Source organism: Phyllopteryx taeniolatus, chromosome 17 (assembly GCF_024500385.1).
Source record: "Phyllopteryx taeniolatus isolate TA_2022b chromosome 17, UOR_Ptae_1.2, whole genome shotgun sequence".
In the NCBI taxonomy this organism is placed as follows: Eukaryota; Metazoa; Chordata; class Actinopteri; order Syngnathiformes; family Syngnathidae; genus Phyllopteryx; species Phyllopteryx taeniolatus.
In genome coordinates this window covers 5174291-5193536 of record NC_084518.1, presented here as the reverse complement: position 1 = coordinate 5193536, position 19246 = coordinate 5174291, and the positions used below count along the sequence as shown (strand labels likewise).

At 39.6% G+C, this 19246-nt stretch overlaps 2 protein-coding genes across 4 annotated transcripts; both read left to right on the top strand.

The window, feature by feature from the left end:
* The first annotated feature begins 295 nt into the window (after positions 1–295).
* Positions 296–4789, top strand: serpinh1a (serpin peptidase inhibitor, clade H (heat shock protein 47), member 1a). The gene is made up of 5 exons (XM_061751912.1): positions 296–511; positions 1390–1994; positions 2864–2962; positions 3770–4002; positions 4078–4789. The coding sequence occupies exons 2-5, from the start codon at positions 1400–1402 to the stop codon at positions 4378–4380; spliced, it is 1230 nt and encodes a 409-aa protein (XP_061607896.1). The 5' UTR covers positions 296–511; positions 1390–1399; the 3' UTR covers positions 4381–4789.
* acer3 (alkaline ceramidase 3) lies at positions 4225–16030 on the top strand. 3 transcript variants are annotated; one of them, XM_061751913.1, is made up of 12 exons: positions 4225–4354; positions 5375–5559; positions 8131–8241; positions 8394–8446; positions 10220–10272; positions 11816–11897; positions 11991–12026; positions 13037–13095; positions 13207–13308; positions 13911–14015; positions 14093–14138; positions 14249–16030. In XM_061751913.1, the coding sequence occupies exons 2-12, from the start codon at positions 5457–5459 to the stop codon at positions 14300–14302; spliced, it is 804 nt and encodes a 267-aa protein (XP_061607897.1). In that variant the 5' UTR covers positions 4225–4354; positions 5375–5456; the 3' UTR covers positions 14303–16030. The 3 variants fall into 3 exon arrangements, with proteins under 3 accessions (XP_061607897.1, XP_061607898.1, XP_061607899.1); XM_061751914.1 differs by lacking the exon at positions 4225–4354 and having other exon boundaries at positions 5427–5559; positions 8076–8241; XM_061751915.1 differs by lacking the exons at positions 4225–4354; positions 5375–5559; positions 10220–10272 and adding an exon at positions 8714–8795 and having other exon boundaries at positions 8146–8241; positions 8394–8635.
* The last annotated feature ends 3216 nt before the right edge of the window (positions 16031–19246 follow it).

Genomic DNA, 19246 nt, shown 5'->3' with positions numbered 1-19246 from the left:
TATCTAACTTTCAAAAATCGTGCCCCTGTGGGGACAAAGACATATATCACTTTGGCTTTTAACATACTGTAAATGAAATGATCATAGCAGATGTAAAATTGTTTCCTTTCAGATCTCATGGCCTGCATTTTTTTTAATTTAGTACAGGCAGATGAGTAAATCCACAAGGGAACTGTGTTTCAGTAGACTCATCATCAGTAAGCAATGGGAGGTGACTTTTATTATAGATCACAGAGTGTCTGGATGCTTTTACAGGGCTACAATTTCAGGATTTAGGGCCTAGCAGGGGGAGGATTCTTTTCCCACTGGCCTTGGCTACATGGGCGGGACATCCTGGAAACAAGACTCCAGTGCAGAGATTTTTGTTCACGGAAAACTGAGCTTGAATCCTGCAATTCTTTCACAAAACTCGTGCCCGCAGCCATCAGAAAGGCATAAACCACTGAAAACAGTCCAAGTTGTATTTGGAAAAAGATCTAACACAAGCGTTGGAATTACTGAGCCTAATAAGGTAAGAGACAAGTAGAAATAGGGGGGAGTCGTGTGAGGAGTGTTCAACTGCTGATTATTGCCCAGGCATGTGAAGAGATCACAAGTTTAGATTTAGGATATGCACGAGTGATGCCATTGTAGGTCTAAAACATTCTTGTCTTCTCCTTTTAATAGTTTTTTTTTTTTTTTTTTTTTAGATTCTTTTGTTCAGACAGACACTTTTTTCCGGTCAATAGGAAATCTCTGACCTTGCTGAAGAAGAAAAAAAAATCGATTAAAAGATGCCATTGTTGATGGAAGAATGTGGCATTATATGCATTGAAAAAAAGATTACACAGATTATGCACAACACAATCAGAATTTTTAGTCCATCTGACTCAATTTAAAACGCATTGCACATATTCTGTCTTCATATTACTGTCAAAAATGTTTTTTTTAGAAATCCGATTATCGTTTTTGTAAGTTGAGAAGTCTGAGTTGTGGCAGCTAGTTATCAGTCATCGACACCATTATGATACATAGACCCTGCATTTCAAACGGACTACCCTTATATCACATATTATCTAAGCCTTATCGAAATAATAATTCATGTTCTCAGCCAATAATAAAGACAAACAAATCTCATACGTCGTAGATATAAGCATCTCAGATCTAAATTGACCACTCTTTTGGCCAGGATACACTTAGCTGCTGTCTACGTGGCTGTTGTGTAATACTTCTACCTTGAATCGCATGCCTAACCCAGTATCCTAGATAATACTTTCTAAATATGTCACAAAGAAAAATTTGCAGTCGCTAGAGTGCATCGGAACAACCATATTTTTTAGCTTCTTACTATACCATATTTTGTGATGGCAGTGTGTCATGTTGTCTTCTTCATTGTCTTTTCCCTTATAGACTCTGCACCATGTGGCTAAATGTGATAGCTCTGGGCCTCCTGGTTACCGCGGCATCGGCTGCCACGGCTGCTTCCGCCGACAAAGTCCTCAGTAAACACGCCACTGCGCTGGCTGACAACAGTGCCAACTTGGCTTTCAGTCTTTATCAAAACATGGCAAAGGAGAAGAACGTCGAAAACATCCTCATTTCTCCTGTGGTGGTGGCCTCCTCACTGGGTCTGGTGGCTCTTGGGGGAAAGGCCTCAACTGCCTCTCAGGTCAAAACTATTTTGAACGCAGCTAAAGTGACAGACGAGCAACTACATTCTGGCTTGGCCGAGCTCCTGACTGAGGTGAGCGACCCCGAGACGCGTAACGTCACCTGGAAGATAAGCAACCGTCTGTATGGACCCAGCACTGTCAACTTTGTGGATGATTTTGTGAAGAGCAGCAAAAAACACTACAAGTGTGACCACTCAAAAATTAATTTCAAAGATAAGAAAAGTGCTCTGAATTCCATCAACGAATGGGTTGCTAAGTCCACTGATGGCAAAGTGCCTGAGATCACAAAGGATGTACAAAAGTCGGATGGCGCAATGATAATCAACGCTATGTTTTTCAAACGTGAGTATGAATATAACTTATAGTATCATCCATCTATCTTCCATGCTGCTTATCCTCACTTGGGTCACCAGTGTGCAGTAGCCTAACCCAGGTGACTTCAGGTGAGGGGCAGCGTGCACCCTGGACTGTACAACCTCAGTACCAGTATCAAATAAATTCACTATATCGTTAGCCTGATAGCATAATTGCCTAGGTCATTTTTTAACTTTTTCGGAAATGAATAAAAAACACACGAAATTCGACCAACAAGAAGAGTCTGGTTGCCCTTATTCAACTTTTGACCTGGATGATTAAGGCTATGTTCACACTGCAGGTCAATTCCGTATTTTTTTTGCCCAATGTGACAGATATCTGATTTGTTTCTGATTTTTTCCTATCCGACCCAGGCCTGTTTTGTATGCGGCTATAAATCGGATATGTATACGACGTGAGTGCAATATAGATGCTCACGGCGTGCTCGTTCGACATATACGTCATCGAATGGCGACAAACGTCACAACTGTTCGACAAAACAGACACGCGACAAAACTAAACGGTAGACAAAAGAGCAGAACACAGTCTGTGGCGAAAAGAAGATGCACTAGAAGTGATAAATATAAGAACATGTTGGCTCCGGTTGCACAAAATCCTTGAAATGACCACAAATGCATCATGACGAGACCTACGCGAGGCGACATATTTACTTCCGTCAACACTGAGTCTTGTGTGTGTGCATCGATACGTCCTTTTTTTTGTCTGCATGAGGTCATCTCTCGTGATTGGTCCGTTTTAGTCACATGCTGTGATGATGTAATCAGCGTTCCTCCCGGTTCCACATAGCACCTTTGGATGGATTGATGGATTTTAGACCATATATCGTTTTTCCACAGCTCACTGGGATGAACAATTCCACCATAAGATGGTGGACACCCGTGGATTCATGGTCTCCCATAGCTACACTGTCTCAATAGAGATGATGCATCGCACAGGTAGGTGCTGGTCTTCTGTGAGACATTTAGAATTCTGGAAGTACAAGTATATAACTATAACTAATGAATTAAAATAAATAATAGTATGCCTTCCTTTTTTTGGATACAGTGAATTTAAAAAGTATTGGATAACCATACAAATTACATTTTAGCAATAAAAATATGATTTCAGTGAAAAATCTTTTACATCCTGGTGTTTTACATTTTGCAGAAAAATCCCCAACACTGTTCATTTAAGTTGCTTCACATACAATTGACAATGAACTGCTCCTATAGGTACATCTTCAGGGGGTTGCAAAATTCACAGTAGAAATATTAATGACAAAATATTTGTAAATTATTTTGATCATTGAAAATAAATGTAATGACTTTGTTTTATTTGTGAATAGTACTGCAATTAGTTTATTGAATAACACAAATGTGAATGAACATTTATGACACGGTGTCATAAATTCACACAATTTCCTGTATATGTATTAGTATGATGAACCAGTTAAACATTCCTATGCTTTCACCGTCATAACGGACCTCTGAGGGAAACCGTAACTAGAATGTGGACCGCAACAAAAAAATAGTTTGACACCCCTGTGTATTGGATTTCATTGGGTGTACCTAATATTCTGTCAATGGTGTATAAGCACTGCTGCCAAAATATTAACTGCATGCAATTCTAAACACCAATTATGACACAGCAGTGTGGTAAACCTTGTGTAGTAAAGCAGTAAAGCAAATGATATCCATCAAGAGATAGCAAACCGTGTGCTGTATGGAGGACAATATTTATACCATACTAATTTGCTTTATTAGGTATTTATGCCTTCTATGACGATGCAAGCAATAAGTTGTCCATTCTGAGCATGCCGCTAGCTCATAAGAAGTCTAGTGTGGTGTTCATCATGCCGTACCAAGTGGACAGTTTGGACAGAGTGGAGCAGATGTTGAACAAGAAGCAGCTGGATACTTGGATGAGTAAGCTGCAGCAGACAGCTGTGGCTGTATCTCTGCCCAAAGTCAGCATGGAAGTCAGTCACAACCTGCAGGTAAAAGTCAACGTATTGAACTACAACTGCAGTATTTCATTGTTCATCATGCATGATCTGTCTATTCACCCTTAGAAACATCTTGAGAAATTGGGCCTGACTGAGGCAGTGAACAAATCTAAAGCAGACCTGTCCAACATGTCTGGGAAAAAGGACCTCTACTTAGCCAGTGTCTTCCATGCAGCAGCCATGGAGTTGGCCACGGAAGGAAATGAGATGGACACTACCGTCTTTGGCACTGACAAGCTGAAATCCCCCAAACTGTTCTATGCAGACCACCCTTTCATCTTCTTGGTGAAGGACCAGAAGACGAACTCCATCCTGTTCATTGGCAGGATGGTCAGGCCAAAGGGTGAAAAGATGAGAGATGAATTATAGCCACATATTGACTTGTCTGTGTTTTTGCCCGTGTGTGTGTGTGTGTGTGTGTGTATGTACGTGTCAAAGAGAAAAAAGAGAGCAAATGTTAGATTGTTTTATAAGTACATTCCTGTCACACACTGATACCATTCCTCATTCCTCTTTATTCAGACCATCAATTAAGACTGTATCATTTGTAAAATGACAAATTACTTGAATCTAAGGATAACAGGGAGAGGCTGTGTCAATATGCCAGACAAATATGGTTTCTGACATGGTCATAACTATTGTAGGTTTTACAAAACTATGAAAAGTGTACAGTGTCCAGGATGACTGTTCTTACTTTTGCCCCTTTTCAATTTGATTTGGTCAACACTGTTTTGATGAGCTATCCCTGCCAAATACAATTTGAATTTTAAAAATATAATGATGAGTTGTCTGTTGTTTTTCTTGAGCTTTCAATTACCATTTAAAAAAAAAAGGAAAAAAAAGATACTGTATTGAAGATATTTGTCCTTACTGCTTATTCATCCAAGATTTCTGTGTTTGTCGTGGAGGTTTAGCCTTGGCCATGTCTTGTGGAATGCAGGTTTGGGAATTTGAATAAGACCCTGAAATACCAGTGAGGGGATTGTGTGCCCTTTGGGATGTTTCTACATGCTTTTTTTTATTTTTTTATTTTTTGTGACCGTACGCACCCATATTACTTAATGTACAATGCAAAATTACTGTTTTGTAGATTTTTGTTATGGCCTAAAACACCCAGTACACTACAAAGTTATTGTAAATAAATGTAAAAAAAAAAAAAAAGTTTCAAATTGTATCCACTAAATTTGAAATTCCTTCCTTTTTCGTGTCATCGGTGTACCAGGAAATCGTACTGCAGCGCCAACGTTTGTCCCGCCATTGGGACGTGGGTCACGTAAAGCGTCGAAGAGTGACGGGAACGTGTGACGGAAAACAAACGTTCCGCTTGCTTGTGTGTGACTTCTTTTTTTTTTTTTTTTTGTAGCTCAGTGACATCAGTGAGAGGAGAACGCCACGGATGGCACTGCAAATCCGTTAGCGGCCACACAACCTCCTCCGCTTCCATCATGGCTCCCTCGTCGGACAGGCAGGGATACTGGGGCCGGCCCACTTCCACGCTCGACTGGTGCGAGGAGAATTATGTCGTCTCATACTACATCGCCGAATTCTGTGAGTAAAACGCCACCATTCAGACGACATGTAACATTCCGGAGTCGGAGCATACAAAATGAGTCCGTCCCACGCCGAAACATGCTGTGCTTATATTTCTTTCCCATGATAACGATATTATTCCATATACTAGCACAACTGGTGTTCCACGACACAAAGAAAGAAACAAAACCTTCCTCCAAAAACAAAAAACTGGTTTGTCAAGAAACATTAGCTTCAAAACAGATTTGCTCTGGACTGGATGTTCACATTGATAGCAACCCATTCTTTGCACGTGAATGGGCATAAACGTGCAAAGAATGGTATACATACGCGTGTACTCTTTGTTTACAATCACTTTATTAGATGCACCTCTGTGCCAATGTCAATAAGGTAATTATGATGCAGTGCAGATCTACGCCACTGCAAACTACAACTACAATAATGCATCAATAAGTGCGTCCTACCCTCATTCAACTCTGCAGGTGTCAAGTCACTCATGTGACTGGTGAGTGTAGGATCTGTCATGTTTTTATTCATAAGCCTACTCAAGGTACTATTTTTACTCAAGGTAAAAATCATAGATTTTAAAATAAATAAATGTTCTCAAAACCCATGCATCCCCATACTGACAGTTGGAGCTTTTGTTTATACCAACGACACAGGGAGCTTTGGCATTGTAACAGTCATTCAGGTAACAGTGGCTGTCCGGAATGCAGTTTAAACAATGCTGAAATCGTCTTCAACGAATATACTTCAAATCCATCTCTCAATTTAAAAAATGTTTTTTTGTGTGCTCTTTCTGCATTGTTCATTGCAAACGTGCAAAGTAATCAAGGAGTAGTCATTTTATACAGATTATAAAAGTGACAGTGACCAAAGTCTATCCATTATCAGCGTCTTCATCAGACACCACCTGCAGTTAAATAGAATGTGTGTCCGTTGAGAAAATACTGCTAAGTTGTTCTAGTTTAAAAACTGATAAGGTCTTTTGCGTGTTTGCACATCACCGCACCCAGGCAGAAGTGTTGATAACTTTTGAGCTCTCCACTACACGGACTCATGTAGTAATAAATCAAATAACTGATCTAGCCAAAAGTTGCGCTATACCTCTTAATTCCCCCTTCAATATTATTTTCTTTAGCATACAAAAAGATTTGGGGAAAAAAAAACATTGGGAGCCTTTCTGACATCTAAAGTGATGATAACACTGCATATATTGTTTTTTTCCCTCCCAACTATATGTATAATAAACTATTGTGTGTTCACTGTGCACTGTGAATGAACTACCGGTGAGAATGCACTTTTTTTTATTTCTGTATGAAACAAAAACACTTGAAAAAGATGCTTGGTTGAAGCTTACTGTCAAATTAAATATTCACTGTCTATTTGAGTCCCCTTTATATTCATGAAATTAAAGCCTCACTTAAAATTATCACCAGCAGTGAACCAAAAATACCATCTGGTGTTGTGGTCCATCAGCATTGGATCACATGCGTGGGTTTTCTCCAGGTACTGCGGTTTCCTCCCACATCCCACAAACATGCATGGTAGATTAATTGAAAACTCAAAGTTGCCCGTAGGTGTGAATGTGAGTGCGGATGGTTGTTTGTTTATACAGCATGTGCCGTGTGATTGGCTGGCGACCAGTTCGGCATGTAACCCGCCTCTCACCCAGAGTCAACTGGGATAGGCTCCAACACGCATGCGACCCTATTTCAGTACATTTCAAAACCACACATAGCAATAATAATTATATTTTAACATTAAAACTATCCATCCATCCATCCATCCATTTTCTGAGCCGCTTCTCCTCACTAGGGTCGCGGGCGTGCTGGAGCCTATCCCAGCTGTCATCGGGCAGGAGGCGGGGTACACCCTGAACTGGTTGCCAGCCAATCGCAGGGCACATCGAAACAAACAACCATTCGCACTCACAGTCATGCCTACGGGCAATTTAGAGTCTCCAATTAATGCATGTTTTTGGGATGTGGGAGGAAACCGGAGTCCCCGGAGAAAACCCACGCAGGCACGGGGAGAACATGCAAACTCCACACAGGCAGGGACGGGGATTGAACCCCGCACCTCAGAACTGTGAGGCTGACGCTCTAACCAGTCGGCCACCGTGCCGCTAACATTAAAACTACTAAAAAAAAAAATACTAAACAATACTACTACTAATAATAATAATTTCACATAAATAACCTCGACATACTGGTGTAGTAACCGTTTACAGAAACATACATAATGTTTTGGGTAATTATCAATACTGTGGCATAAACCTAACATTGGGCTGGGGTCTAATAAATGAGTAAAGTACTGTTGTAAATCATAAAACTGATCATTATGTAAGATAAATATTCTAAAATGTGTACATGTCTGAGTAGTAAGAGAAAATCCATCCAAAGCTTTTGCACATGACCCGCTGGTGCAGTGATTGGGTTTCAGCAATAAGATACCAAGGCTGTTTGTGGTGCTCCAAGAGGACGGCTTACCATGTCCTTGAACTCTCACAATCTTCTGCTGCCCAATAACAGATGCACGGTGCTCGTCTCATCTGACTGTAATGCGCCTGTTTGCTGGCCTGTGCAGGGAACACTGTCAGCAACCTGATTATGATTCTTCCTCCCATTTGTGGGGCCATCCAGACATTCCGTGATGGCCTTGAGCTCTGCTACATCTGCTCTTTCCTTGGACTTGCAGGTTAACTCAATCAATTTCCTTTTTTCCCAGTATCATTGTTATTACAACAGCTGCTAGTGTTAGAGTCAATGTCACAGCAGTCAAAACATTCTTACGTCATAACGTTTCATAAAGACGAGTGACATTTTTTTTTAAAATTGTGTGTCACCCAGCTGTTGGCGTTGGTTCCTGGTGCTTCCACATGACACTGCTCTATGAGATGCAGGTATGCTGAATGAAATAAAGTGAAACCCTATACTGTAGTTATATGAAAGTGACTAGTGATGACGAGGCAAATTATTTTTTCTAATGTGCCAGTTCCTCATTGGTCCTCATTCGCCAGTGCATTCTTATAATTTTTGTGACAATATTGTTCATAAAAGTGTACGAGAGAAAACTGAAGAGTTCCTAAAAGGTAGGATTGTTTGCACTCATGTTATACTCCCTTTAAGCTGATTTTGGTATTCAACATTTATTTTCTTATTTGTTTAAGCATGTCACATAAAGGCATATAAGTACAGGGGGTCCTCGGTTTACCATGGAAAGAAACGATTTGGGCACGATACCTGTTGCAGGTCTGTAACCCGCATTTGTGAAAGATTTATTGCGTGTCGGGCATGCCTAGTCTAACTATTTAAACTTAAAAAATTATACTTTGACTTCAACACAATGGAGTCTTAAAGCAGTTCAACTTGGGAAGACTGTTGCAAACATGGGTTTGGGGTTCAAAGCTGGGCTGCGGCCTTTCTGTGTGGAATTTGCATGTTCTCTTTGTGCTTGTGTGAGTTTTCTTCCAGGTGCTCTGGCTTCCTACAACATTCCAAAAACACGCATGTTAGGTTCATTGAAGGCTCTAAATTGCCCTTAGACATGGGTGTAAAGTGAATGGTTGTTTGTTTAATGTGCTCCTGCAAAGCAGTTCAAAATGAGCTAGGATAGACTCCACCTTACCCATTATTAAAGATTGTCCTTACATGTGTTAATGTCTGTTTACCTGTGATTGGCAGGCAACCAGTCCAAAGTCAGCTAGGATAGGCTCCAGCTCACCGGTGACCCCAATGATAATCCCCGCATACTTGCTCATTGCTGCTGTGTTCACTTATCTAAGATTTCTTGATAGCACAATCACTTTCTTGGTAGCCATACTCCGGGTTTGTTACACCGAACATGACAGCAAGGGGCTGTGCCATGTGACAGGTGGTTGGCTTTTGGCTGCACCTGCCAAACATGTGTATATTAAAATAACACAGAATGTCTTGCCATTTTGTATGTATTTTTACTGAGAACGTGCACTTCGAACAATTTGCTCTGGTGTAAACTATTTGAGATATTAATTACACGTAACACGTTTGTGAGCAAGTGTTTTTTTTTTCCAGACAATAAGGTAAAGCTCACAAGTTTGTCAACAAAATAAGACAAAAAAAACATTTGCTTGTCAGTTCCTGTATGCCACAGCATCATGCCTGGGAAAAAGAGAGTCGCGGTCACTCTTTCGACGGCTCCCCATTCATTTACAATGGGAATGTATTCTTAGCTTTTGGGGATTTGCATCGCCACGGTAACACAAAAATTTAACATTAAATCACACCTGGCACCATGAAGACTCATCTTTTGATGCCTCATTTGTGTAAAAATGAAAAACTAAAATTATATAAAATAAGTATGAGCTGTAAAGAACTGCTTTAACTACTCAGCAGCACTTGGAGACTACACTCCACAGCTCCGCAAGCAGGCTCATAATCACTGCAGATATTTGTATAAAAGCACTTCTTAGGTCATGAATTTAAAAGAATCAAATGAAAAACAAGTACTGCGGTAACCGAGTGTGCCTTCTTGTCCCGTGTGACGCCTCCGTGCCAACTACCGGTACTACCAATGTGTCACAAACTATTAGTCGCATTTAAAAACTGTCAGTGAATGTGAATACATTGTTGTCTAATGCATTCATGCTGAAGAAATTCGGCATTGATGACACAAATATATGCTTTGTCATCTGCAGCTACTGGATGAGTTGCCAATGATTTACAGCACGTGTGTCTTTGTCTACTGTCTGTAAGTGGCTACAGCATTTGGTTTTTGTGCTTTGAAAGATTCTGAATACATTGGACACCTAACCCTTAAATCAAAGGCCCTTGGTATCAGTATAATTTGAAATCAAGCCCTCATTTCAGGAAAATAAACTTTAAAATTTGTGTTCGCCTTGAGTTTGACCATCGGGTACCATACATATTGGGACATATGGTACGAGAACTAGCTTAAGCTATGTTCACACTGCAGGTCAATTCCGATTTTTTTCCCCAATGTGACATGCATCTGATTTTTTCATGTCAATGTGTTTTTCATATCCGACCCAGGCCTTATTCATATGTGGATATAAATCAAATATGGATCCAATACAAGTGCAGTATGCAGTAAACACGGCCACTCGCAGTTGTGCGCATGCTCAATGTGACGTCTGGCTTTGTGCGCATGCGTGTGATGTCACAGACGTGTTCCTTCCATAATTGAAACCACATTTGTTTCTGTAATGTGAACGACTGCATAAAAAAATTGTATTTAACAAAAAAATCTGAATTCGGCAGCATGCCCTGCAGTGTGAACGTAGCCTTATATATATCATGAAGTTACTAGTAGCTTTTTATTGTTCGTTATGAGTGATTAGTAGACTTTACGCCGATCTGATCGGTGTTATCGGTATCGGCCGATAATTAGCATTTTATGCCGATCGGCTTTTATGTCATAAGTCGCCAATCCGATCAATGACGTCATCGATGGGCTGCGCACAAGACATTTAACTCCGCGTCTTCGTCGCGTATGAATCCAAAAGCTAGTTTATTTTTAGCCTTGTCACGTGTCTTGTTGCACGCAGCGTGGGGGGGAAAAAAATGTCAAACTGACTCACACTCTGGACAACAGCCGTCCATATAGCTGGGACAATGAGAAAGTTTGAGTAAGCATGTCATTAACAGTATTTATTAATGTAATTTAATTGCAGTAAGTTAGCGCCCATTATTTCTGTCATGTAATGTTGATTTGACCTAAACTTATGTCAGTGGCCAATCCTTGAATGCCCCCGAGAGGTCATTGGTGTTTTAACTTTTGTCTAAAATGCTAGAGAATAATTTGAGCTGGGATGGGCTCCAGCACGCCCGTGACCCTTGTGAGGATAAGCGGTACAGAAAATGGATGGATACAGTATACACTACACAAGTATATACAATAAATGAACAAGTCACGTAAATAGACACATTGCTCCATCGTGTGATCGGATATCGTTTTGTTTTTTTTAAACTTGCTGATCGGCTCCGAAAATCCTGATCGTGTAAAGCCTAGTGATTAGGTTAAACATATTTTCTGTTTCTTTCTGACTAAATAACTTCATATCTGCATTGTCAGCTGACAGTTATCCTTGCTAATTTGTGAAGCGCTCAGCCTGCAGCACAAGCTTCTGAAAATTTAAGTCATGATTCCACCGATCTCATCATTTTGTGTTGACAACATTTGACTACAATTAATAATGATTTTTTTTTAAATCAGCATGTTATGTACTGTGTCGAGATGAACATTCAAGAAAAAAAACAAAAACTTTTTTCAGATATGAGTGCTTCAAACAAGGGAACAGCATCAGTTGGTTTCCTGTAGCGTTATTATTCATCTTCAGCATCACAGTAACTGTGGTGAGTACTCACCATCAATTCGTTGCTCATTATGTACATGGCCCTTGTTGCAAATTACACATTTTCATATTCTGATGTGATTTTGTGTTGAAGGTCTACTTACAGTGGAAAGAACCAGTGTTTCACCAGGTAAGTTTGTGTTCTGCTCTATGATCTTGCTTGTTGTTTGCTTTTGGGGCTCAGTGTGCCTTTGGTTTTATGTAGCTTGAGTAAACATTGGGTTTGCTGCGTGCCGCATGTAACGCCTGGCCAACGTCATGCTTGCTAAACATGACAGAACATTTCAAGCTAATGCGCTTCGTGCAAATAGAACTAAACAACAAGAAACACCGGGCAGTGTGACACAATGGAGCGCAATGCAATGCACCTCCACAAACTATGGACACATTACATTTTCTAGCAATCAAACATGAGCATCGTTATCTTTATAAAAGCTTAAATTCTCTTATTGTAGAATTGCGCGTGTGGACCTACGGGGGGTGGCCAGCCATGAGAAAACCAGCAACAAGTCTAACATATAATGTACCATCTGGCGGCGGCACCAAGCCTTGCAAATGCAGGAAATACAGTATATATACAGGCATGTCACTATAATTACTATATCGATGTATCATATAATGGACATGATAGTTTTTCCAGACCCAGCGAGCTAAGGAGCTAAATAGCTAGCTTCACTGCGGCGATGTTGTTTAAAATGTCAGCACCTCGTTCCAAGTTGTTGTGTGTGTGTCAGTCACCAATTAACACACACGGGGAAGTTAACTGTTTATTAAGCATCATCTCAGCGGGCGCATTCTTATTATTCAGCCAGTGAATGTGTTTGATTGACAGGTGAAGAGCCTTCAGAGGACCAACCGCACAATCCCGCAGCTAATTTTTTCATGATTTCAGAGGCATAAAAAGAAACAAACGTTTATCGTGATAGTTTTTGAGAAATATATCATCCTAAAAAATGTTTTATCTTGATGGTAGTATTTCAGCGCGTATTTCAAATTGTTAAGTCATTATTTTGAGGTGTGCTGTAATACAGACATTCAATTTAAAATGAGTACAAGTTACAAAAAAAAAAATTAATAGACTTTACAAATACAACGCATTTAACCACTGCTTGCTGTTCAAAATGGGTTGTCTTTTTTTAGGTCATGTATGGCGCTTTAGTTGCTTGTCTCGTGATGCGATCTGTCTTCATTGTTACATGGTAAGTTTGCCAAGAGAAACATTCATATTGGAATTCGCTGCTCCTCATCAATATTCAATAAAAAATAACAACTTGACTGTTACCTTTGTCTGATTATTATTTTTTTTTTAGGGTTTACCCATGGTTACGGCCTTTGTGTTACACCTCCTTAGGTGTATTCATGTTAGGCTTTCTTCTGTGGAACATTGACAATATCTTCTGTGACTCATTAAGGTAAATTTTTACAAAGGGATTAGCAATTAATGGATTGGCCAGGGCATACTCGATTCTGATTGGCTCAGAAAATTCCACCGGTGATAATGTACACCCTTCGAATGTCTCAAGTAGTTCCTGACAAAAAAAAAAAATCATTCCAGTGTTCCAAATTAATATGCAGAACCCTTAGCCGTTAGATTATACAAGCAAACATAGCAACGTGACACAATCAGATTTTCTGATAAGTCAATGTAAAGTACACTGAGGACAAAAATGAGTGAAACAATAGAGCGTGATTTAATCATTTACTTTATTTGGTGATTCCAACACATTTGGTGACTACAACACATTTGATTAGAGGGATGCTGCTGAGGAATTGGGGAGGAAGGGGTGGCAATAAAGAGACACAAGTGGCACAAAGAGTTTAGTCTTTAAGAAAGAAATGATTAAATCAACGCGAAGAAAACAAAATGGGCGATTAAAACGCAGAGACACTGTCAATTTCTTTATTGAGAAGTCTGGAAATTAGCATCTGGAAAATCTCAAATGTGTAGAAACCCTGAAATGCCCTCCCAATTGTTACGAAGTGGCTCATTTATAGTGTTGTTCCTGCATTGTAGAGCCAGTAGACAAACATTGCCACCTGGTGTCGGAGTGGTGACACAGTTCCATGCCTGGTGGCACATCTTCACAGGCTTGGGCTCCTACCTGCACATACTTCTCAGGTGAAGGCCCCCATTCAGATTACAGTTGTGATGAGACACGTTCAAGCATGTTTTCTTTTTATTTTTGTTCCCTTTAGTTTGCAAATCAGAACAACCTACCTCAAGTACAGACCAAAAGTAAAGGTACGTTGATTATGGTTACCGTTGATAGTCCCTTTATATAGTACTGCATTTTCAGTTTTGACACAGACAAACCGTGCCTTTATCCATTTCCCAATGTCACCTTTATTTAGTTTTTATGCGGAGTTTGGCCCACTCTGCATCTTGAACCGCAAAAGACGAGCTGATATTATGGGACGCCTGAAAGATGTCGACCAAGCGTAAGGACCGGCCAGTGCCCCATTCAACTGCTGGGAGCTCTGCCCACAGCAAGGGGGCAGTGTATACCCCTAAGAAACTACACTAAGGCGCACCGAGAATTAGCTGAGTACAGTTTAGCGCTGAGATCAGAAGCCTTTTTTTTTTAAACCCATAATAATTTATTAGATTTGCTTTCCTGCAATATTTATGATGTGTAATGTGTTTAATTGTTAATTCATTATTCAATATGATGTTTAGCAGACTGAAAATGGGAATAGTTTTAGGACTTATGGATGCTCAAAATGTTGAATGCAAGGTTTGTGAAAACAAGGGAATCAGTGGCATGAATTGTGAATTTCCATTATTTCATTAAAATTATTCCAAACCCCATACATATTGAAATAACTCGCTAAAGAAGGAACAAGATGATACTTTATTTCTTGTTTCACGTGTACATGGGAGAATGCCAGTTAAAGCAGTGTTGCCATAACATTTTTAAGACAGACCGACATGTTGTTCTGCTGCATTCTTAATACGGAATCGTCTCATTTCGTTGACAACAGACTTCAACTTTCTTGAAAACATCGAAGACTAGTGTGTTTATTATTATTATTTTTAAACGTCTTAAGAATTATAACATTTTAATTCCCATAGTTGCTTTTTCATTAGAAGTAGTCCAGTACAATATACAATATGAATAAATTATTGCACCATGATAAAAGGGCTTATTAGTTAGGTACATTTGTGTCTTTGCCACACTTAAAACGATTCATGCTACAACGTCTTAGTGGTTTACATTCCTGCTTTGGACTTTGTCAAGCTTTCCCTAGTGCAGGTTTCCCAAACCTTTCCAGCTCGAGACCCAAATGAGTACCCAGTACCTAAACTTAGCAGCATACATTATGAATTGTCATAACATTGACATATGACGGGTACATTGACGGGTGTCAAACTTTTTTATGTGGGCTGGTTTTCCTTCAGAGGCCTGTTATGACTCTGACACCATATAAATGTATAATTGCCTCATCGTATTTACATATAGTGTATGTAAAATAATAATAATTTAACTAGTGATCAGTTCAGGGTGTACCCCACCTACCTATAGTACAAGACTTATCCTCCTTTTTCCATGTACCTTCAATTTCAACTGTGAAGGTTTGTTTTGATTTGAATGTCTGTATTGCTGCGCCTGTGCAGCGACCCTGTAAAGGAAATTGTAACCCGGGCCATGAAGTAAATTAGGAATACTTCAATGCACAACATCCATTAAAGTAATTGTACATGCTGGAGGTTTCGAGAGAGTGCCACTGACTCATATGAACACGCTTTTGCAAACATGAGCACAATGTAGGAAATATTCAGTTCGTGCCTATATTCCTCACTGGGATGCGTCGACTTTCACTTCTAGTAATGGGAAATGATTTAGTTAAGTATACAGGTTGGTAAATTAGGGGCCTTATGACATGGGTGCGCAGGTTGAGCCACGCTGCCTTTGGCTGTTCACATCCAAATATTTTACGTGTCCCTAATTTCTTGGTCATGAAAAGAAAATATGTATATCTTGAGGTTGTACCTCACTCTACGTCTTCTACTACTGATCACATGTTACACTGATGTTAATAGTAACATGATGCCTGTGACCAGAAAAGCATTCTCACTCTTTGCGGCAGTATTTAATGTTGTCCAGTGTTGTCAAATAAAAACAATAAATGTCACTGATAATTGTCTGGTCTTTGGAAACCTGAAGTTCTAGCGAACACTCTGGGTGCTTTGTATATAACGCTGTGACTTTCGGAGCACTACAGGTCATCAAATCTTCGGTGAGGGTTGCAAATCAGTCACTGTAAAGACATACCCCCACGGAATTTCGAAATTATTTTGAAATGAAATTGAATTAGTGGCAGTTATCATTGAAAAAGGTAATTGTTTCTAAGAATTATTATTATTTTTTTAATGCACAGACCACGTTAGATGCACCGACAAACGCTAATCAGGTCCAGTACAGGTTGTATCAATCAGAAGAAAGCAAATATTACGATGCCTGTGAAGATTCTCATTCAAATATTACAACGATCTACTATACTGCTTGTCCACGTTGATTTGGAACTGTTCATAATTCTCTCATTTTCTATAAATACATGCGGTATATAGACAGTATAATTTCTATTAATTAGAACATTTGTCAGTGTCACATCATTAACACTTAATTAACAGAAGACTTCTTCGACACTTCATCAAATAGATACAATATTTGTATCGTTATCGTGTGTTGGCAAATACGTGACATTTGCATGGGTGGGCCGTTTTACCGGAATCGTGACTCGTGACAATTGCCTACAGGGGTGCTGAGATGAATATCACGAGGTACTAGAAAAACATTGAGCTTAATGCAAGTCTTTACTCATTAACTCGAGTGAATCAACTTTTTTATTGTATACACAAGCACCGGAACACGTCAGTGAATTTTGCAGGCGTAAACATTTCGGTCCTGCAAATCAGACAATAATCCCACGTTAAATCTCTTTTGACGTGCGACGTTGACTCATTCTGGGAATCCCAAAATGCCCAAGAGGTTTTCTGAGCAGTCGTAGGGACGGATGAAAACGGATGACCCGTTTGAACATTTACAATATTAATTTGTGTAGCTTACCTTCTCCACTTCTTGGCTGAATTGAACTCACTCCAAATCTGCAGCCATGATTAAAAATGGAATGAGTAAGAAATTTATAAATTGTATTAAAAAGAGGATTAGTGATGTCCCAATATTATTTATTTCTAATATTTTCTATCCTTTTTGTGGTATTTGTTTGAACTAGTTTTGTGAAACCGTTTCATGTTTCATTGCCTCATCATAGTATTACATAGTCGCAACAAATTGATAGATGACTACTTTTGGAATCGGAAGTCAAGGATACGCGTTTGTTCAATTATCGCTCAAGTGACTGTGACAAGGGAATTGGTAACAAAAAAATGCCTGCAATATCTCAGTGTTATTATTCATTACATGACAATTTTCATGGAGGTTGACACAAATGATTTGCTTTTGCGGGCCACAAAAAAATTACGTGGCGGGCCCGACGTCTACCCCGGGACCTTGAGTTTGACACCTGCGTGTTCCATTATTGTATGGAAAAAAATGGTTCTCCTTCCAGATTATTGAAAGGCACTTTACGTATACAGTATTTCCCGAACTCCAGATATATTCATATACGTATTCAACCACAGCGGTATTCCAGTTACTGTACTCTTACTTCTAATTATTACTAATAGTGTTGCATTGAACGTTTAGTTTATTCCCGCAGTATAAATCACGCAGTTGTAGATTTAAAAAAAAAAAAATGTAAATAAAAAATAATGGAGAATGTGCAGGAATTTCCCCCTCCGCGCATCGAAAATCCTGACGCCTGACACGTGGGACGTCATAATGACATGACGCGCTCTTGCACAGTTTAAACGTGTGCGTAGGTGGACGTGTCACGGAATACGTTTCAATTAAGTGAAAGTTGATGTTATCGCCTACAAAACTGTGTCAATTCCGTCATCGCGTCCGCGCGCGCTACGTGAAGATGTGCATGCATGCGCCGCGGGGGGCGAGAGCGACAAACGCGACAAAAAAATAATAATATGGATCAGATGTGGCCAAGTTGTGATCCGAGAGACGTGCGCTTCAATTACCAGGCCTTGCCTCGCTTTGCCGAGCAAGGGCCGGACATGTTCAGCGGGCCGCAGCCGGTCATGCCGCAGGTTTACATGAACAGCACTGCGGGCTTTTACAGTCACGGCCAGGTAAGAAAGCAGGGTCCGTTTCACTTGAGCTGAGTTTAACAAGTAAACATAGTTCTACATCATATTTGTGAGCGTGTTGTTCTCCACAAACTGAAACCTACGGATGTTTACATTAAGCATTTATTATTATCATTCCCACAAAAAAAGCAAAACCATCTTAATCTTACTACCACCTGACAGTGTCCATCAAAATGTTGCATTATTTGTCAAGACAATATGTTTGTGCAAATGTTTGGTCGGTGGATCCTTTCTACTTTATATACTAGCGCATCTCAAACTGTTTTCAGATCAAGTCTGATTGCAGGGTAGACCCTGAGAATGTGAATGGTTTGGAAGATCCGCCTAGAATTTCAAGGTCCCTTGCACCCCATTTTGTACTTTTCAGTGTTTTCCTGTGCTTTCTTTGGCTGTTTTTTTTTTTTTTTTGGTCGATATTTAAACTATATACTTTTCAAAGGGCTAAAAGGAAAACGGTAATGGTGGCAATAGAACTTAAAAAAAGTGAAAGAAATAGATGTTTAGTTGAAAAATTACCAGTGTAACCTTTTTTTGGTTTGTTAACTACTTATCGGCCACATTATCATGGCGAGTGGGTGTTCTGCAGACCACACTTTAAGAAACAGTGATCTACAGTATGCTACATACACTTACATCGTTAACGTTTTGCTTCAATTCATTTTTAGAAGAGAAATGTAGAGGTGCAACAATCGATTAATTGGCGACTAATCGATTATAAAATGAATCAACTGTTTGGATAATAGATTGTTTAGAGACCGTCTTTAACTTACATTTGTCCAAATCCCTTGCACCTCTCTATCGGAAATATTCTTAGATTTCTGTAGTCTTCCATGAAAGCAGACTCATTATCTTTGTGTTTCATCAAAATAAGATATTTGCAAACATTTGCTTTTACTTTAGAAAATAATGATCAAGATTTTGGCCTAATATCTAACAGTAACGGACCAAGCCAGTAACTGTATCATAATCAATAAATGTGCATTTTCTGCCCGACATGGTTTTATGGAGAAAAGTGGTTTCCCCAGACGGCTAGAAGTATTTTCCAAACCAAGTCGTTTTTTGAGAACATCGCCGTTTTACAACCTTCGGGAACACTCGGGAAACATTGACACGTATTTGGAAGTGTT

Bases quoted from the DNA above. Each gene is read 5' to 3' on its own strand.
- serpinh1a (XM_061751912.1), top strand. From the start codon at position 1,400: ATGTGGCTAAATGTGATAGCTCTGGGCCTCCTGGTTACCGCGGCATCG. The intron at 2,963-3,769 runs GTAGGTGCTGGT...TTGCTTTATTAG, and splicing joins AGAGATGATGCATCGCACAG to GTATTTATGCCTTCTATGAC. The intron at 4,003-4,077 runs GTAAAAGTCAAC...ATTCACCCTTAG, and splicing joins AAGTCAGTCACAACCTGCAG to AAACATCTTGAGAAATTGGG.
- acer3 (XM_061751913.1), top strand. From the start codon at position 5,457: ATGGCTCCCTCGTCGGACAGGCAGGGATACTGGGGCCGGCCCACTTCC. The intron at 8,447-10,219 runs GTATGCTGAATG...TGTCATCTGCAG, and splicing joins CACTGCTCTATGAGATGCAG to CTACTGGATGAGTTGCCAAT. The intron at 10,273-11,815 runs GTAAGTGGCTAC...AACTTTTTTCAG, and splicing joins TGTGTCTTTGTCTACTGTCT to ATATGAGTGCTTCAAACAAG.